The 19,650-nt window shown below is 35.8% G+C and overlaps 2 protein-coding genes across 3 annotated transcripts; one reads left to right on the top strand and one right to left on the bottom strand.

Moving 5' to 3' along the window:
• Positions 1 to 1,828: 1,828 nt before the first annotated feature.
• Positions 1,829 to 18,096, bottom strand: LOC148195348 (prolycopene isomerase, chloroplastic-like). 2 transcript variants are annotated; one of them, XM_088095485.1, is made up of 13 exons: positions 17,632 to 18,096; positions 16,887 to 17,093; positions 16,696 to 16,795; positions 15,161 to 15,243; positions 14,769 to 14,825; positions 13,788 to 13,940; positions 13,628 to 13,706; positions 13,351 to 13,499; positions 13,124 to 13,258; positions 12,902 to 13,015; positions 3,133 to 3,243; positions 2,923 to 3,031; positions 1,829 to 2,240 (listed from the first exon to the last, which is right to left on the bottom strand). In XM_088095485.1, exons 1-13 carry the CDS (start codon positions 18,079 to 18,081, stop codon positions 2,167 to 2,169), a joined length of 1,821 nt encoding a protein of 606 aa, XP_087951611.1. In that variant the 5' UTR covers positions 18,082 to 18,096; the 3' UTR covers positions 1,829 to 2,166. The 2 variants fall into 2 exon arrangements, with proteins under 2 accessions (XP_087951611.1, XP_087951612.1); XM_088095486.1 differs by having other exon boundaries at positions 17,628 to 17,829.
• LOC124822039 (uncharacterized) lies at positions 3,392 to 7,090 on the top strand. The gene is made up of 3 exons (XM_088095487.1): positions 3,392 to 4,365; positions 5,507 to 5,671; positions 6,766 to 7,090. The coding sequence occupies exons 1-3, from the start codon at positions 4,346 to 4,348 to the stop codon at positions 6,947 to 6,949; spliced, it is 369 nt and encodes a 122-aa protein (XP_087951613.1). The 5' UTR covers positions 3,392 to 4,345; the 3' UTR covers positions 6,950 to 7,090.
• Positions 18,097 to 19,650: the final 1,554 nt, after the last annotated feature.

Raw genomic sequence — 19,650 nt, forward strand, 5'->3', positions numbered from 1 at the left:
AACCTCAAGTCTTTATACTTAGAATTTTCCTAAGTATTACTCTGATCTTCTAGACTCAATCTCAATTAAATTACTCATTCGTTTTAACGTTCGTGAATGGATAATGATTCGTTTCTTTTGTTCAGAAACGTGATTGCAGTGTACTGTAATACATTCATCCTGATCTATTAAGTGAAAAACTTTTGTTTAAATTAAGAGAGTAGAACACAGAATGGAAATCTGAATAAGAGGAATGGATAATAATGTACGAATGACATTCTGAATGAATTTTTATTGGATTGGATTGTGAACGAGTGTTCCAAGGAGGAACGTCTCCATGATGTGAATGTTAGAAGTTATGTAGTATGACCATGGTAAAGCTGCTGATGGCTGTTCATCCTGATATTCCGTGAGTGCTCATCCTCATGTAGAGGGGAGTAGGTCATGCGTGGGAATGGCAGGAGGCCCTAGTCCTACTGAGTACTTTGGACTGATAGGGTTAACCTCGGGTGGCAGCTGTTGAGGGCATCCCAGTTACTACACCACCCGGGTGCAAGAACGCCTGTAGATACATGGCTTCATACAGTCCGGACAGTCGTCGTTTATGAGAATTTGGATAATTTCTAATATGCTTTGTGTATGTACTGTTATTGATTTGTACGATTGATTTTATATGTTAAAGTTTATGTTGGTGGTATGAATTAAATTACCTAAGCTTACCCTTGCAATTTCCTTGTGTTGTCTACTGTTTTTGTATGTCCGTCTTGTCAATGCAATGATCATCCGTTGTGGATGTGAGCAGATGGTGAGGCACCCCTTGAAGCAATGCTGGAAGAAGAAAATTTGGAGGATGCCAACTTGGTAGAAGTAGAGGTTAAAGCTGAACAGTAGAGTGTTCGTTCTTTAGAAATTGCTAGCGTTTATGTGCGGTATTTTGAGACGTTCGGTTATTCATTTTGTAAGGCCGTTCGTCCAGATTTTTGAAGCCTGGTAGTTAGAAAACTGAACGCTGTATAACTTTGTACGTTCGGTTTTTATTTTGAGCAGCTGTTGTAAATATTAAGACTGCACTGTAATTTCTGTAAATGTGATTAGTTCTGATTAATAGTAATTACTATTTATTGGGATGTTACACATATGGAGACTTTTTACTACATTTTTTATTAAATGAGTTTTTCATATTTAGTAACTTTTATTAATTTAAATTTAAAAATTAAACTTTATAGTTATACATTTCTTTTTTATATTTCTAGAAATAATCATTAGTTGTTTATATTTTTGAGATGTAATTAGACTTTTTTTTAGATAATAAATTTTGAATAAAATTTGTGTAAACCAAGCTAATTTGAGTTTTGATGATTAAAAATAAAAGTAAACTATGCTAAATATTTATACTGAAGTATACATTTTCATTTTATACAAATAGATTAAGATTTTAAACTGGAGATATCAATATACATGATGATGTCTTAACATAAATGTATTTTGAAACCAGAGAATATGCAAAATGTGAAATCGTCACATGCATGAAGACTTCACTTAAAAAAATTAAAGTCCTCATATACTTGGATAGCTGTATTTGCAAAGATATAACTTGAAATTATAGATTTTCGTTGCAAATTTATCGGCATGTTCCTGAAATTATGCAGAAATTGTTCTGATCCTGATAAAAGTTTGATTATTTTATTCAATTCATTAAAAAAAATTCATTAATTTTTTTTTCTTTTTTGTATATTTTCATACATATTTCACTTTATATATATAAACTTGAGGTGTCTTAAGAAAAACTAAAAAATAAAAAATGTGAATAAGTTCTGCATTAAATTTTACTTGGTGGCAGATAAGGTGGTAAAGTTCTAAGGAGTATTATTATTAATAAAGTAAAAAAAAAAATATTTGTATATCATAGACGACTATTACTTAAGAAAATAATCAGTATTAAATGTTACCAATAGTTACTTGAATCACTTAAAATAAATTATTGTCAAAACCATCACATTTGATTTATACATTGTAAGCTTATTTATTTTGCACCCTCCAAATTATTTTTTTCCCAAGCTATGGCACTCCATGGATTGAGTTGCAACTGACACCACCTATCTTCTGTGGCAAACTGCTGAGTCTTGAACATTGAGGAGGAAATCTGCAGTGAAACAATGGTGTGATCAAACAAAAGCTGCCATGTACTCATGCCATTGTTCTTATCCAACCAAGCAACCGAAGCAGCATGGAATCCAACACAGGTGACTTTTTCTCCAGCCCTATTTGAAAGAACAACAAAATAACATAAGTGTAAGAAAAATGAAATGAAATTATATCCACCATTCTCAGCAAGAGCAGTTCACTGTTATATACTATGAGACAAATACATGTTCAATACCATTGGTATTGTCCATGTTGTTCTCAAATTAGAATCAATATTTCACCTCAGTAATATGCATTGATATTTAATAGAATCCTTCATTATGCAACTTATTACAGGAACACTAAATATGTTAAATCCCATATCAACTAGACATAAAATTATTTTATAATATATAAGTAACTGCAAACCTTACTTATAAGTTGGTTTTGCATGAATAAGTTACATTTAAAGTTCAATTTTTAGAGTTATGGATTTATGCATTAGAGTCTATCACATCAACTAAACTAAAGATAAGACCAATTTACATGTTAGATTTAAAATCTACTTTTTAATAATTACAAAGCAGTACTAATATTGCTTCTTATAGAAATACCAACTCTATGCATTTAAAGGAATGCTTACAAATGTTTGCTATTACTACCATTTTGAGGAACAACACAATAGTATTCCTTCACACTATCTGTAAGGGTATACAACAATTTCGGAATGCTTGAACTTTTTGCATATTAGCATTATGTAAGGGTTTGCCAGAATTTGGAGGACTGTTTGCTATTATGTGAAGGAGTGTTTTGGCTTACCAATATCTGCAGCTACTCGGTGAGCACACATAACTCCGGAGAAAGCTACAGCAATAACACCTTGTCCAGGGAAGCAGCTATCACCAACACAATAAAGACCAGCTATGCCCTGCAAGTTTTATATGTTTGTAACTTGCTTTAAGCAGAGCATTGTGAAAGCATAGCAGAATATTTTCTATAACTGAACCAGTTATTCGTTTAAGGACCTACTGTTGTATTAAATGGCATTCCCAATAACCCCTTTGGTGTTCCACGTGGCATTGGGCCGTACGTCCCCTTGTCACGAGCTAGGTATCGCCTGTGTGTCTTTGGTGTCCCTACCTGTAGCAAGGCTTAAGATTTCAGAAAACATACATATAATAAAAAAGCACAAGAACCAAACGCCAAAGAATATCTAAGCATGATAGTTTCCTCCATCTATGCAGATACTTCATATGCTTACATGATAGCAAGAATGTTTACAAGCATAACAAAAAAGAGCCAGATTTAGAAGAGTCTGGTTGGAAAGTGATCCATCCTTGGTCTGTAAAGCTTTCTCTCATCAAGAGGTTGTACTGTGGTCTATTAAAGGTCGTTGGAGGAAATCCATTAAGTTTCGTAGTGGTATTGATTTTACGGTGTCACATATTTTTCGAGAAGAAAGTCGTTGTGCTGATAACCTGGGGGAGTTTAGGCCTGTCAGAGAAATGTTTAAATGGTATATGGTTATGCAAGCTTTTATAAGTTTGGACTTTTGTCATAATAGGTTTCTTTTTCCTATGTATAGAGCTTCTTAGCTTGTGTATAGCTTTATAGCTGGCTTGTTTTCTGTTCATGGGTTTTGGTTGGGTCCCCCCATGAGTTCTTTGTATCTTTCTTTTTGTTTTTAATGATATTTTCATGTGATGACAAATGGTTAGGGTTGGGCAAAATAAACTAATCCGTACTTAACTATAGTTAACTGTACTGTATAATACTAAAAAATACTAATCCATTTTTACTAAAAACTTAAATATACTGTTTTATAGTTTAATTTTTAAAACTGAACTGATCACATTTTTAGTTCAGTTAACTATAAGATAACTGTATCCCTCTCTCCTTTCTAATTATTTCTGAAACGTAACATTGCCTTGCTTTTCTATCCCTCTCTCCTTTCCAATTATTTCTGAAACGTGACCCTGCCTTGGCTGGATGCGGCTTTGACCACCATGATCTTGTTGGCAAAGGAGATCTCCAACGAAAACTCACAGTAATCCTACCGTGACCCAATCGCTGCCCACCGTTGTCGTCGAAAGAGAGCTTCAACGAAAACCCACGGTGACTCTGCCCTAGCCCTACCGTGACGCGCGGCCGCTGCCACCGTGACTCTGTCGACAAAGGAGAGTTCCAACGGTGACCCTGCCTCTCCGTGTTGTCTCTACCTGTCTGTGTTGTCTCTGCCTCTATGTGCTGCCGCCTTACTCTGTATTTTCCTTAAACCTATGATTTATGAAATTTTAATGTTGTGGGGTTTCTTCTTTTCGCCATTTTTATTGTCCCTTTTCATTCTTTGTGCTTATTTTTCTGCTTGATTGATGAATTTAAGGTGTTTATGGTGCTATATAATGTTGGTACTTCTTACTTTATGGATTGTGTCTCTTAACCCTAAGGAAAATAGTAAGACTTCTTTGAATTTTCAACTAGTTATGTGAGACCCTTTTGGATATTACACGTGGTTGTTTGCTACCAAATCATCTCAGTCATCACATAACGATTCCTTCGTTATAATCGTGTTTTTAAGAAGTTTGGTTGAGGCAAGCAGAAGAATCCTCTCGAACCTGCAGATTGGAGTGAAAAACAGGATAGCATGCCAGCTATTATTGTTCATGATTCTAATATTTTAGCTGATGCTTCTTCTTTTAATGATGTTGTGTTAACAATGAATAACTGTTGTTTTCATTTCCTAATGTTTTGAAGCGAAAATCTGGTTGATTCATTTGTCTTCCTATGTTTACTGTCCTCCATTTATTTGATTAATTCTTTCACACAGTTTCACACATTAATTGGATTTAGTATTCATAATTGCTTCTGAATACCTCCACTCAGCGAGGAAGGACGCCTGGAATATGCAAAGTACTTATGAATTGCTTCTGTTAGATTTAGTATTCATAATCTGCCTTCCTGTATAGACCTCGTCTTATGTGCTTGACTATTTATATCACCAAATGGAATTGTTTCTCCTGATTAACTAGTAGATTTACTTTTTGTGTAAATCCCTATTTTAGTCCCTTTAATTCCCGAGGTTATAAGCTCAGGCTACTTCCTACTTTACAAAAGTCACTGCTTTTTATCAAACATTGTGTACTGTAGTACTTAATGTTGGTGGAAAATGATTAAATTGGATGAGACTTGCACGATCAAGATGATTAGTAATCTCACAGTATGCTAGTGACTATCAGTACCTAATTGGGAAAGATTTTGCTGTAGCTAATATGACTAAAGCTTCTGTATTGAAACTGTGTCACATTACTGTTTTTCTTAAAGCTTATGTTTACAATTAGATTGGCTTCTAAGTGTTCAACAAAAGTTAACTTCATGTTTGGAATGATTTTGTTGGGTCTTGCAGATCCCAATATGGTGAGAACGCTACCAAAGTGACTGAAAGAACAAATGAAGTAACTGGTCAATATGCTAATGCCTGTGTTGAGGTCGCAAATGAATTGGGCGTGTGGTATATCAATCTGTGGTCCAAAATGCAAGAAACAGCTAACTGGCAAACGAAATTTTTGAGGTTTGTTACTACCTGGCCTAGAGAAATAGTGACTCTGATATAAGTGTGACTGAGTTTTAGTTAGATCTCAATTGTATTAAGGATTACATTTGACTAAGATTTCTTCATAAATACTTTTAGGTGAAGAAAATAAAAATAAAAGTAAAGTAATTTTTTTCCATAAACTACAATTAATTTATATACAAACTAATTTTAACTAATGGAAAAAAATTGTTCTTATTTTATTCTCTTAGAAGTGCATGTTAAGAAGTTTTTCTTGAAGACCCTAAGTCTAAATATGATAATTTGATTCTGTTATCTTGTTAAAGGCGTCATGAATTTACTTTTTTAGTCTGTTAAGGACATGGTAAACTGCTTTCTTATATTTATGTATGAAAATTGATAGTTACAAAAGAGAAATACACCCCCTTCAATTCCCTCCAAATTGCTTAATGAATAAAATCAACTCCAATATCTTTCTTCAAAATTATGGGAGATTTTACCTGACATTGATGTTTTTGCTGTATAAGGGATGGGTTTAGGGTCAGATTAATTGGAAAAAACTCCACAGACCATGCTTTGGTTTCTTTACAGATGAGAAATATGTTAAATAATTCTATATATAAAACACTAATATGACTGATTCAATTTTACAGATGAGAAAACATACTTGCACAAGTTATGTGAGAGATATTCTTAATCTGGAACACGATTTTTTTCATGTAAAAAACTTAGTGTAAACAGAAGGTTGGTTGATGATTATCTTTGTTAAATTTAAATGAAGGTTCATTTATTACTAGTTTATTACGTCTTGTGTATGAGCCGAAAATATCATGGTTTTATGAAATGATATTTTCATATCTGGCATATGAACAGCATGGCCTTTTGCATTTGCAAGCCTGCTTGTTTATTTGAAGCATCCCGTTTTGAAGTGGCTAGCAAAATTAATGTTGCTTTTGATGTATATGATGTGAAGTTTCTACTGAATTTATAACAATGTTCGGCAGAAAATCTGGTTGTTTACTGCAAAAATAGCAATTCACCTGAACAGATTTCTCATGAAGTTTTAAGTTGTGTGTTTTTCTGATAATTTCTGTTTGCTTAAACTTTAACAGGACTTGTGAAATCTGTCATTCTGTTGCTCGGAATGTTTATGGAGGAAACGAGGATTCGACAGAGCATGTTAGCGACGGTAACAATGGTACTACAGCAGCAGCCACAGTCTCCACAACTGCTCCTTCTACAGAACCTCAAAGATTTTGGCAAAACAGTTTACTGAACTGTATTGGAGTTAACTGAACTAAAAACTAGTTCAGTTCAGTTTTTTTGAACTATTTTTTAGTTCAGTTCAGTTTTTTTAAACTATTTTATAGTTAATTGTAATGGATTTATAGTGCAGTGCAAATAGTGCAGTTTGCCCACCCCTACAAATGGTATATGTCCTAGGGGTTAGCCTAGCTGAGATGCCAAAGATCATAGTAATGCTGATAGATACTAGAAATAAGGAAGCACACAATAGCTGAATAGTCACTTTATTATCAAAGAAAAACAGAGTGCATATCCCAGAAAGAGAATACAGATCTGTAACAGCACAAAAAAGGTATTTCTAGACAGTTAGAGAGTGTCTAGTCTCTCCCGATTCCCAGCCAATTCCAGCCCCCCCTTCTCCCCACTCTCTTTCCACTCCTTATACCCCAAACAACATAATCACTCATTTCCTACTGTGCCAGCTCAGCAGTTTGTTATATAGAAAGATTCTTCTCATTCTCTCTCTGACCATTTTGATCCCCTACTTTGCCCTTCCTTCTTTGTCTAACATACACCTTAGATATTTTGGGTTTGGGCCTAACTATTTCCGGGTTCCTATCAACACTCCCCTCCACAAGATGCACCTTGTCCTCAAGGTGGAAATCAGGAAAATGCTCCTTGATTATAGATAAAGCTTCCCACGAATTTTCAAAATCTGGTAAATCTTTCCACCTAATAAGAATTTCGAGATCCCCTTGTTGATTCCTTCTAACAGCAAGTGCTTCTGCTGGTTGAACCTTCAATTCCCAATCATCTGCTAAAAATAAGGGTAATGGTTGGCTAGTAATTGTTGCAGCAATGGATTTCTTAAGTGCAGAAACATGGAAAACTGGATGCACTTTGCTTCCTGAAGGTAGTTGCAGTTTATAGGCAGCAGGACTAAACTTCTCCACAATTTCATAAGGCCCATAATATCTCGGACTTAACTTTTGATTGACCTTTTTAGCCAAGCTTTTTAACTTATAAGGCTGTATCTTCAAATATACTACATCTCCAACTTCAAATTCCACCTCCCGTCGATGCTTGTTGGCTTGCTTGCACATTCTGTTTTGGGCCTGGACAAGATGCTCTTTTAACTCATCCAACATATGATTCCTATCTGCCATCAGCCTATTGACTTCCTCCACGGAAGACTGTGTCATATCTCCTCTAATTAATACTGGAGGTTCTCTCCCATATAAAGCCTTAAAGGGAGTCATTTTGGTAGATGAGTTATAGTTAGTGTTGTACCAAAACTCTGCCCAGCTAATCCATTTAGGCCACTGTTTAGGCTTAGTCCCAGTGAGACACCGAAGGTAAGTCTCCAAACAGCGATTCACCACTTCAGTTTGCCCGTCCGTTTGAGGGTGATAGGCAGAACTGAATTTCAGCTTAGTGCCAGCCATTTTAAATAGTTCTGTCCAAAAATGACTGATAAAAACTCTATCTCGGTCAGACACAATTGAGGAGGGAAACCCATGCAACCTAACAATATCTTTGATGAAAATTTCAGCAATGTCCTTAGCAGTGTAAGGATGGGCAATAGCTATGAAATGAGCATATTTTGTTAACCTGTCCACGACCACAAAAATGGTGTCAACCCCTTGGGTTTTAGGCAATCCTCCTATAAAATCCATCGAAATGTCAGACCAAGTGTGAGTAGGTATTGGCAAAGGTTGTAACAGCCCACCTGGGTTCAAGGCTTGATACTTATTTTGTTGACAAACTGCACAACTCAACACATACTGTTGTATTTCTTTCTTCATACATTCCCAAAATATTAATCCCGAAATTCTCTTATATGTTCTGAAAAATCCAGAATGCCCACCCAACGCTGAATCATGAAATTCCTTGAGTATTAGAGGAATTTTAGAAGAATTCTTTGGTAGTACCATTCGTCCTTTGTAATATAATCTTCCTTTTATTAATTGAAACCCCGGATGTGCATCCTGTTGTTTCAATAAATCCTGGATGATCCCCCTTAATCGAGCATTAGCTTGAATTTCATCTTCCAACCCCTCCCATTCATTGAATTGTACCGTGGAAAGTGCAGAATATTGTAGCTTCCTAGAAAGGGCATCTGCTGCCCTATTTTCACAACCAGGTTTGTACCTTATTTCAAAGTCAAAACCCATTAATTTTGAAATCCACTTTTGCTGCTCCTCCCCCATAATCCTCTGGTCAGCCAAAAATCTCAGACTTTTCTGATCCGTGTGCACCACAAAATGGCTACCCATCAAATAATGCCTCCATTTCTGAACAGCCAACACTATAGCCATTAATTCTCTCTCATAAACAGACTTACGTTGAGCTCTATCAGACAATGATTGACTCATGTAAGCTATGGGTCTGCCTTCCTGCATAAGCACTGCTCCTACTCCCTTTCCAGAGGCATCTGTCTCTATTACAAAAGGTTTCTCAAAATCTGGAACACCTAAGACAGGTAAAGTGGTCATTGAATCCTTGAGCTGTTCGAAAGCTTGTTGAGCATCATTTCCCCACTTGAAATTGTCCTTCTTGAGCGACTGTGTGAGTGGCCAAGCAATCTTGCCATAATTTTTAACAAAACGCCTATAATATCCCGTGAGCCCTAAAAATCCTCTCAACCCTTTTAAATCCTTCGGAACTGGCCAATTTATCATTTCATTCACCTTGTCTGGGTCTGCGGAAACTCCTTTTCCCGAAATCAAATGTCCCAAATATCTCAACTGTTGCTGCCCAAAATTACATTTCTTAGAATTTGCAAATAAATTATTTTCCCGCAACAATTGGAGCACCAATTTGAGGTGTTTTTTATGGCTTCCCTCATCCGGACTATAGATTAGAATGTCATCGAAGAATACCAACACAAACTTCCTTAGATATGGTTTTAAGACCCTGTTCATAAGAGCTTGAAAGGTAGAAGGAGCATTTGTTAACCCAAATGGCATGACCAAGAATTCATAGTGCCCTTCATGTGTCCTAAAAGCTGTCTTAGGAATGTCTTCTTCCCTCATTCGAATCTGGTGGTAACCAGATTTTAAGTCCAGTTTGGAAAATAGTACAGCCGATCCTACTTCATCCAATAATTCATCAATTACAGGGATAGGAAATTTATCAGGTATTGTCAACTTATTAAGTGCTCTATAATCCACGCAAAATCTCCAACCACCATCTTTTTTTCTTACAAGAATAACAGGACTAGAGTAAGGGCTAGTACTAGTCCTAATAATCCCTGCATGCATCATCTCACCTACTATCTTTTCAATCTCATTCTTCTGATAATAGGGATATCTATAAGGTCTGATATTTGGTATTTGAGCACCTTCTTTGAGATTGATTGCATGATCATGCTCTCTCCTTGGCGGTAGCCCTTGTGGGTCTTGAAAAATGTCCTTATACTCCTCTAGGACAGCCTTCATCTCATCAGATAATATTTGTTGATTTTCCTTTGTATCCTCCAACTGCTGATATGCAATATAGTAGCCCACTCCTTCATCTTGTAAGGCTTTAATCATGCTCTTCCAGGATGCTTGCGCCTTGCTTAGGGAAGGGTCTCCCTTTAACACCTTCTTGCCTCCTTCATCTCCCCATTTAATGATCATGTTTCGAAAATTAGCTTCAATGTCACCAAGATCCGCCAACCAGTCCATACCTAATACCACCTCAGTTCCACCCAAATTAAACAGAAAAAAATCTTGTTTAATTTTGACTCCCTGCACCTCAAGATCAACTCCTCTACACAGTCCTCTACCCTTCACCTTTTCACCTGTTCCTACCTCCACAGTATAAGTAGGGGTATTCTCCACTGGAATATCCAACTCATCTACTAATTTTCTAGAAAGGAAGCTGCTGGTTGCTCCACAATCCACCAATATCAGCACTCGTCTTTGGCCAATAGTTCCCCAAATCTTAAAAGATTTGTGAGAGGTCAGCCCCACTTTACTTTTCAAAGACAATTGAAGTGTCTTGTGCTCCAACTCTGCTTTTTCTTCCCCTTCCTCCTCCTCATCCTCCGATTCTTCCTCTCCACGTTCTTCCATCAAAACCAACTGATAATGCTTCAGCTTGCATTCATGTTCAGGTCCCCATTTCTCCCCACATTTAAAACACAGCCCCTTTTTACTCCGTTCTTGCAACTCAGCTTGCGAAAGCCTTCTGCCCATAGTGATTTGTTTTTCTCCACTGGGCCCATTTTGTGGTTTGGGCTCCGTTGTACCCGCACTTCCAAAATTGGGCTTCTTAGCATTCAATTTATTCTTCATAAAATCTACTGTTGCATTATACGATCTACCCATCTTAGTCACCATTGGAGAAATCTCCTTCTCACCCATGCTTACTTTCTCACCCGAGCCTAACACCCTTTTCTTCAAAGCCCAATTCTTCTCTTCCAACAATAAGGCCCGATCCATGAGTTCTGATAACGATTCTATGTTGTACAGCTTCAGTTCGGCTTGCAATTCGACATGGAGTCCGTTTAGAAAAATTCCTTTTAACATCACCCGGTCCGCTTTCTTCAATGGAGCTGAAATCATCTCAAATTTTTCCCTATACTCCATTACTGTCCCAGTTTGCTTAATGCTCAACAATGGCCCAAAAGGATTCTGCACTAAGTCCGGTTGAAATCTCCGAATCACTGCCTCCTTGAACTGGACCCAGCTTGGTGAAGGTGTTTGTTCCTCCCACCAATGGTACCAATTCAATGCCCGGTCCTCTAATGCTACTAACACCGCACCCATCTTTTCAGAGTCATCCATATCGTTCACCTTGAAGTAGCGTTCAACTCTGGTAATCCATCCATAAGCATCATCACCAGCAAATATAGGAACCTCCAATTTTCGCCCTCTGTAATCCCCTTTCGGTGGTCGACTCCCTCTCCGCGAATCGCGAGTTCTAGAATAGGGTTCAGAAACTCGTGATGAAATAGCTCGACTACCTTGACTCTCCCCCTCCGCGTGACGTCTCGGAGAACGTCGTTATCGTGATCGACCCCTTGTGTCTCCGCGATTTTTCTCCTTCAATAGCTGTTTGATTTCGTCCATTTGAATTTGACTCTCATGCTTCCATTCAAGCATACTTTTCTCTAGATTTTCAATCCTCGACTCCATTGTTGTTCTTGTAATAACCATCCAGACCCCAAGAAGCGCGGGCTCTGAATACCAATTGATAGATACTAGAAATAAGGAAGCACACAATAGCTGAATAGTCACTTTATTATCAAAGAAAAACAGAGTGCATATCCCAGAAAGAGAATACAGATCTGTAACAGCACAAAAAAGGTATTTCTAGACAGTTAGAGAGTGTCTAGTCTCTCCCGATTCCCAGCCAATTCCAGCCCCCCCTTCTCCCCACTCTCTTTCCACTCCTTATACCCCAAACAACATAATCACTCATTTCCTACTGTGCCAGCTCAGCAGTTTGTTATATAGAAAGATTCTTCTCATTCTCTCTCTGACCATTTTGATCCCCTACTTTGCCCTTCCTTCTTTGTCTAACATACACCTTAGATATTTTGGGTTTGGGCCTAACTATTTCCGGGTTCCTATCAAATGCCTAGCAAGAGTTTTATATAAAAAAAAGGATCTGTCAGGCAGCATTATCCTGAAAGGTAATTGGGGTTTGGATCTTTCAAAAACAAATGTAGTTATACAAACATTTATGTCTAATTATCACCTTTAGCATGATAGAATTTAGGTCCACAAGCAGTCAAATAGACAATAGTTAGTTCTTCTCAAATATTAACACCAGATTTTTCTTTGTCAACAGGAAAATAGCATTACTCAAAGGCTATTATCTGGAGAGATTGGCAAGCCAAAGTAACACAATGCAAGATTTACCAAATAACTGGTAAATGTGGTATTGGACTAATGAAGAGATAAGTAAAATACAATCAAATCTCCTAGATTTATATTTAATTGATTTTCAAACAATAGGAAATCACAGAAATACCATTCAGTATATAAGGTCTGAGGTTATAACCAATACCTCGATAAAATCGATGGATGATCTAAGACCTGGAAACAATTTATTCTCTAATCTGCTTATGATTTCATCGGCTACAAGCTGCTTCTTTGCCTCGTATTCTACTCTTGAGAGACCCTGGTACAGAAAACAGTGACACTAGATATTTTAAGACAAAAACAGATTCTGAAGTCACACAAGCATGCAATGTGAAAGTTTTGAACTTTGTTTATCAGTATTGCCTACCTCCCAGTCCCCCATGGAAGAAGTTGTGAATATATGAAGGATATGGCGACCTTCGGGAGCCAATGATGAATCAAGAACAGTTGGTATACTTAAAAAGATACTTCCATATGAATCCTCTAATTCGGACCAGTTGCTCTAGAGAAGAACCAATGAAATGCATTAAGCTAATATTCATTTTAAGGTACAAGGACTATTAAGAAATTTTAAGTTGAGCAAACTTCAACTACCTCAAGGACAAAATGGTGACAGTCTGTATCTGGTGGTAAAATCTCTGCTTTAACCCCCATGTGAATTGAAAGAAAAGATGGAGCTTTAACATAAACTTTCTGGAAGTTCTCTTCTTCTTTTGGTAGTGGAACACCCTTCAGCAACTTTCCTACAGTGTAACATTATGTGATTTAACTAACTAAGAACTGACGAGGGCAGAGAAACATCACGGAGATTATCAGTAAAATATTCACACAAAATATCTTATAAGAATTCAAATTTGAATTTGAAACCAACCAAATGTATCCCATCTAGTAGCATTTGATATTATGGTTTTGGCAAAGAACTCTCTCCCATCAGCAAGCCTCACACCTACCTGCAAAAAGCATAGTCAGTTCTTGAAGAAAAAATGCGTCTTTCCAAAATGTCATTGTTTCTATTATGAAGTCTCACTTACAGCTTTGCCCTGCTCAATTATAATACCAGTGACATTTGCTTTGTAAACTATCTCACTACCCTGATCAACAAGACCTTTTGCTAAGGACTTTGCAATCCCACCGACACCCCCAAGAGGGTAGTTGATCCCACCAAAGTGTCTGTCACATAGAACCTGGAGGGAAAAAAAGAGTCAGGCCATGCAGGAAATATAGAGCATTTGAGGCCAAGGTGAACTATATAGTACTGCCACCATATTTGAAATAAGTACTTTTATTTTTCACTGTTTTGACTGGCATAACATGAATGTCTAACTCAAATATTGTTTAGCAGTCTCCCTGACAGTTCCTCAAGAGGTTGGTATGATTAGTCCCTGAACATGTGGTGAATTTTGGCTTATTCTTAAAAAAGAAATTGTTGCTTTTGGTCCTTATAACTTTTAAAAGTCATGAACAGAGTCCATTTGCTATCTATTGATTTGCTATCTATCATAATACAGAATGCATCTAAGTGGTTGTTGACAATAAGATGCATGTCATGTCAAGTCATCACCAAAATAATTGTAAGGACTGTTTTCTAAAGTTAAATGAATTGTACGGACCAAATCTAACAACAAAAAATTGGATTAAAACCAATATTCACTACATCTTTAAGGATTAAAAACATATTTAACCCTTTCATCATTTTAAAATCAGTTACGAGTTAGAAAAATAACAGGTCTAACAAACATGACTGATTCTTCATATTAATGGAAGGATGACCTTTACATTTTAAAATTACACACTTAACATTCAAATAAAAAAGATACTGAAATATTTGTATGTTATTAGGACTAAAAGCAGTCAATGTTGGGTCAAATTCCTGCTAGTTCTATTTTTTGCAATCTAATCCTCCATTCATTACAAGCAGAAGCTATGAATGCAAGCATGAAACCTCCTCTCCTAGACAATTTAATAAATGTAATACAAAAATTTAATGAACTGAAAGAATGAAAAAAGGTTACCATGCTAGCATTGATCATTGGTGTCTGTATAGCGTTGACTGTGCTCACTATAAAACACTGCAACAGCATGGATATAAATTACCAATCACGTACCAACAATTGAATAATTAATCAAAGTGTAAATGAGTAGTAACATGACTGCTATCTCAATTGAAAATAGGTTGGACAAAGATACAAAACATGTGGCACAGTTTGCTTAAGACTCAAATGCTATGATGGGACCCACGACAATTGTCCTCAACCTCTTCTATGAGATCCACTAGAATGGATTCCACACTTATTTAGTACATGTTGTCTCTCTTAACACATTGCACTGAGTAACTATTCAAGACACATTTTCCTTAATAAATTCATGAAACTTCAAGCTGAATCAAATAAGTAATCACAGCTACCTCTGCGTCTATGAAAGACAACAAGCTTGGATCTTTAATGTACTTCCGAGCTATGGCTCCAGCATTTTGAGGCAAATAATAGGCTGTCAAAAGATATGTTAAGAAGGTTAATGCCGAAAACATATGAAAAAACTGATAAAAAGCACAAATATGGAGGGAGCTGCAAATGGGTCTTCAATAGCAACCCCTATCAGTTATGTACTATGTACTGTTATTAGGAAATAGGCATGTAATGCTTATTGGTTAACAGAGATAGTCTACCACAAGAATGTTGTAATACACACACTGTTAGAACTATAGAGACAGAACGGGTTTGGAAGGTGTATTATACGAAGAATTTATTTAAGAAGAAATGATTTGTGTGGGTTAGTGGGATACATAAGAGTGTGGCAGTTAGTGGATGTGTGTTTCGGTGCCTTTCTATTGTTGGCTGAGGGGTCTATTTATTAAGACCAACCTCACTGAGTGGGGGCATTGAGTGTTTTTTGATTTAGGCTGACAGTGAGATCATTGTGGGAAAGGAGCAAACCTCCTTTGTAAACTTTCAAGGTTCTTCTATTACATTTAGTTCACCAACCTTGAGTTGGTGCATTTTCTGTATTTTCTTCTCTTTTTTCTCTGGTTTCCACGAAAGGAAGTTATCACACACACGCCAAGAATGATCGTGGTTCATCACATCCTTTGCTCTAATCTTCTTGACATAGCAAAAGTTTATCAGAAGCTCACATTGATTGAAATCTTCATATAGAATTTTTCATATATACACTATCACAACTTTGGTATTGCAATAATTGATGCATTTCAAAGATTTGAGCAAATTAATCACAAATGCTGAGACCCCCCTTAGGAATTAGGAGATCAATATAGGTTTTCTAAAATGCTTGCGTTAGAGAAATTAGTTAAGATAGTTAGAGTGAGTCACTTGAGGCGTTAGTTAGATATATATATATAGGAAAGAAGGAGAGGAGAGGGGAAGGAAGTGAATTTTGTAGATTGAGCTTCAGCTCTTTGTGAAGGGGAAACCCTCGGAGTGCTCTCCTATTTTTGTTCTTTTCAGTCTATTAAATAAAAAAACCTTTCTTTTCTTTCTCTTTTCAATTCTTGGTTCCTAACAGTTTGTTTGGTTCAAATTCTCCACCCAGCAAAAAGAACCAGACTATGTACATGAGATGTGATTCTCTAGGTCTAGGGTTCCACTACTTGGAAGATAAAAAACTAATTGGATTGCATAAGCATGTCTTACTCAAATCTTGCTCTGATCTTCATGGTTAGGGTAAAATTTGTTGAGTTAACTAGTTATATGCAGTGGAATTAAGCAACAAACTGCAGAGTTGAGTGATGTATTTGTTCACTTTTTCACCCTTTGCTTCCCTCAACAATTCTTTTAACTCATAAGTTAAAACATACATTCTCCAATCTACCAAAATACAGAAAAGATAAACCAAGTGGAACTAAAAAACAATATTACCTTTGGAATTATAGTTAAGAGTTAAAATTTGTGGCCTTACAGTTTAAAATAAACATGATGAAAGTACCTAGTGTCAAGCATTCCAGGGGCTTCTGAAAAAACTGTCCAAAAAGGTAGAGTGGCTCTTCCAGTGACTTCAACTCCAAGGAATTCAGCGCATTGAAAATCTAGCCATAACACAAAAGCTCTTAAAAGGTAAACTTCAAGGAGAGGCAAAAATGCCTTAAGGGGGCTGCAATCACCTCAATTTAGACAAACCTTCCAGCATTCACTGTAGAATTTAAGAATACCCTCCTTTTCATGCGGAAAGTAACTGGTCAGTTCATCAATGAATTTATCATATTCTTTGTGCACTCGAACAGAAAGGTTATTTGGTAGATGGAAATGAACAGTTGTTGGATCAGGTACTACTTGCATCTGACAACCGACTGCCTCCAACGCTTGTGTTATCAAATTGAGATTACCCTACACAAATTTAAGGCACATGGTGTTCATGATCCTAGGAAGCATACCATTCAACATAAAGAACAATTAGAAGTGTTCGAATCTACTACTGGCTGCTAAGGTATTATTAGAAGATGAGCAAATTACATTTATTTGGAGCTTAATTGATCAAAAGTCAAGCTTCACATAATGAACCAAATCTTTCTTAATATTAAACTAACCAAAAGAGCAAACTAGACGCAATCATTTTGTTCATGAACACCAGGCACCAGCTAAGCACAATAACACTGATGGCAACACAAAATAGAGTGTTGTTTACAAATAAATGTCTCCAAAAAAAATAAAAAAATAAAAAATCGAATGCATTGCAACCAGAGTGAAACAGAAAGTCCCTCTCACAAGCAAAGCATCCATATTCCTTCAGCGTAACATTTAGCTCATGAGCTCACCCCTAAAGTTTCTATACCATCCACATTTCATCGCATCAATAATGAAATTAAAGTAAATGATTACACACAAAAAATGGCATGCACCCAAATTAAATAAATAAATAACTGACCTTATCACTGAAACCAAACATGACAGAAGAGCCCACATCAAAAGTATAGCCATCCCTCTGGTAAAATCCAGAGCTTCCACCAGGAATCACATACTTCTCTAAAACCAAAACTCTGGCACCCTTCACTGCCAACTGTGTTCCTGCAACCAACCCTCCAATCCCAGACCCTATAACAATTGCATCAAACTCTTCACCCTTACCCTTCACTCCTCTCTCTGCCACTTCTTCCACATTCAGAGTTGACTTTGAGCACACCACGGACACCCTTTTTCTTCTGAGAGCATTTGAGCAGAACCCAGATGGAAATTCACTCCCTGCATGGTTTCCAGAAGCAAAAGATTGAAACTTTGGCAGAAAGTTTGAACTTTGAGAAGCAGCCCCTGTTGGGAAACGATGAGAAGTGTGGGAAAAGGGGTGACGACAAAGAGAGAGGAAAGGGGAAGTGGTCATGATTAGAAGGAGGAGAAGGTTGTGGTCCGGTGGAAAGTGGAAGTGCGACAAACTGGCATTTGCTTTGGCATGGATGCTGGTAATGTTTTGTAATGGTGTTAATATGTGTGGATTCCACTCACATGTAAATTTGATTCCTGCCGAACACACACAATGTTTGGTTTGTCATTAGTTTATTAGTTTATCCAAAAACTGACAAATTATTAAATTTAATTAATTGAAATGAGAAAAAATCATTAAATTGTTATAAATATTTAATTTAATAAGTGCATGTGTGAATATTCATTATACATTATCACAGTTTATATTTACATTTAATATTATTGAATTATGTGTAATGGTGCACTTATTTTACGTAATTTATAACTAAATAAAGAACTTAAATATATAATTGGTTCCTATCATTTAAATATTTTACATTTTTTCTTAGCTTATTTATTTATTGTGACATGTTTAGGCTTTTAAAAAATTCATTATTGATGTCTGCTTCATACTTCTAAAATATTTTAAATTTAACAGCTTATTATTTAATAATTTTAGCCTAATTTATTTCATATATTTAAGTTTATGATTTATTTTGGTTTATATTGTTTTAATCAATTAAGTTTTAATATTTATTAAATAATTTATTTTAGTTCGTTTATTAAATTAGCCCTAATGTGGTTTAGAAAATGTCATATTTCATTGCACTTTTCTTTGATTTTTTTAGTTTTATTTTTTTTTTGTTGGTTTTCTTTTCTTTGGTGATTATTTTTGCCTCTTCTCCTTTCCTTATCATTCAAATCCCCTCTTCTCCCCTTTCTTATGTCAATCCATCCCTCTTATTTATTTATTTATTTATTTTATTGGTTGCGCTTCCCATGAACTTGGTACCAAGAAATACACTTGAGGAAAATTGACACCATTCGAAGTTAAGGTTAAGGGAGAAATACACTCGAGTGAGTGAAAAATCAACAAGTGAAAAGAGAAGGTGGGACTGTAACACCCAATTTAATAAAAAGCATTACATAATTAATAAAAAAAATCAAAAATTAACCTATAAGTATATAAAATGTATTTACAAATTCTTCTTAAAGAAAATAAAAATTAATTTTTTGAAAGATAATTAATACTTCATGAGAATTTATACAATATAAAAATTATATATCTGAATAATAATAATTATTTTTCATAATAAGTTAAGGTAAATTTTTAATTATCATAATCAACCAATCACATATACAAGAATTAAATATCTAAACTTGTTTTTACTAGTATATACATGAAACTACAGTTTACTAACTCTCAAGACTTAGATATTTTATTCTATTTTTAAAAGATACATATGTATTGAGTGAATTTAGAGATTTTACATTTATAATTAATAAATTTTTTAAAATTATCACCTATGCTTTACTTCAAGTATTCTCATCAATCACCCAGTTTGACAACATTAGAACTCAAGTTCCGGTTGTAATGTCAAATTTTCATAGAGGGTTAAGACAATCCTAAACCTAAGTTTGCAATGTTGGGTTAGTTCAAATAAATTGGTCTTACTCGAAGTTAAATATTGTTTTACTAAACATTTTT

The sequence above is a fragment of the Vigna umbellata genome, chromosome 7, assembly GCF_029865625.1.
Source record: "Vigna umbellata cultivar VRB3 chromosome 7, Vumbellata_1.0, whole genome shotgun sequence".
NCBI lineage: Eukaryota > Viridiplantae > Streptophyta > Magnoliopsida > Fabales > Fabaceae > Vigna > Vigna umbellata.

What these genes read in the sequence shown, in the direction of transcription:
- LOC148195348 (XM_088095485.1), bottom strand. Translation starts at nt 18,081, where the DNA reads ATGACCACTTCCCCTTTCCTCTCTCTTTGTCGTCACCCCTTTTCCCAC. An exon ending in TCTACAGTGAATGCTGGAAG is followed by an intron (nt 16,796 to 16,886) that starts GTTTGTCTAAAT and finishes TGTTATGGCTAG; the next exon opens with ATTTTCAATGCGCTGAATTC. An exon ending in CAATGATCAATGCTAGCATG is followed by an intron (nt 13,941 to 14,768) that starts GTAACCTTTTTT and finishes TTTTCCCTCCAG; the next exon opens with GTTCTATGTGACAGACACTT.
- LOC124822039 (XM_088095487.1), top strand. Translation starts at nt 4,346, where the DNA reads ATGTGCTGCCGCCTTACTCT. An exon ending in ATGTGCTGCCGCCTTACTCT is followed by an intron (nt 4,366 to 5,506) that starts GTATTTTCCTTA and finishes TGGGTCTTGCAG; the next exon opens with ATCCCAATATGGTGAGAACG. An exon ending in TGGCAAACGAAATTTTTGAG is followed by an intron (nt 5,672 to 6,765) that starts GTTTGTTACTAC and finishes AAACTTTAACAG; the next exon opens with GACTTGTGAAATCTGTCATT.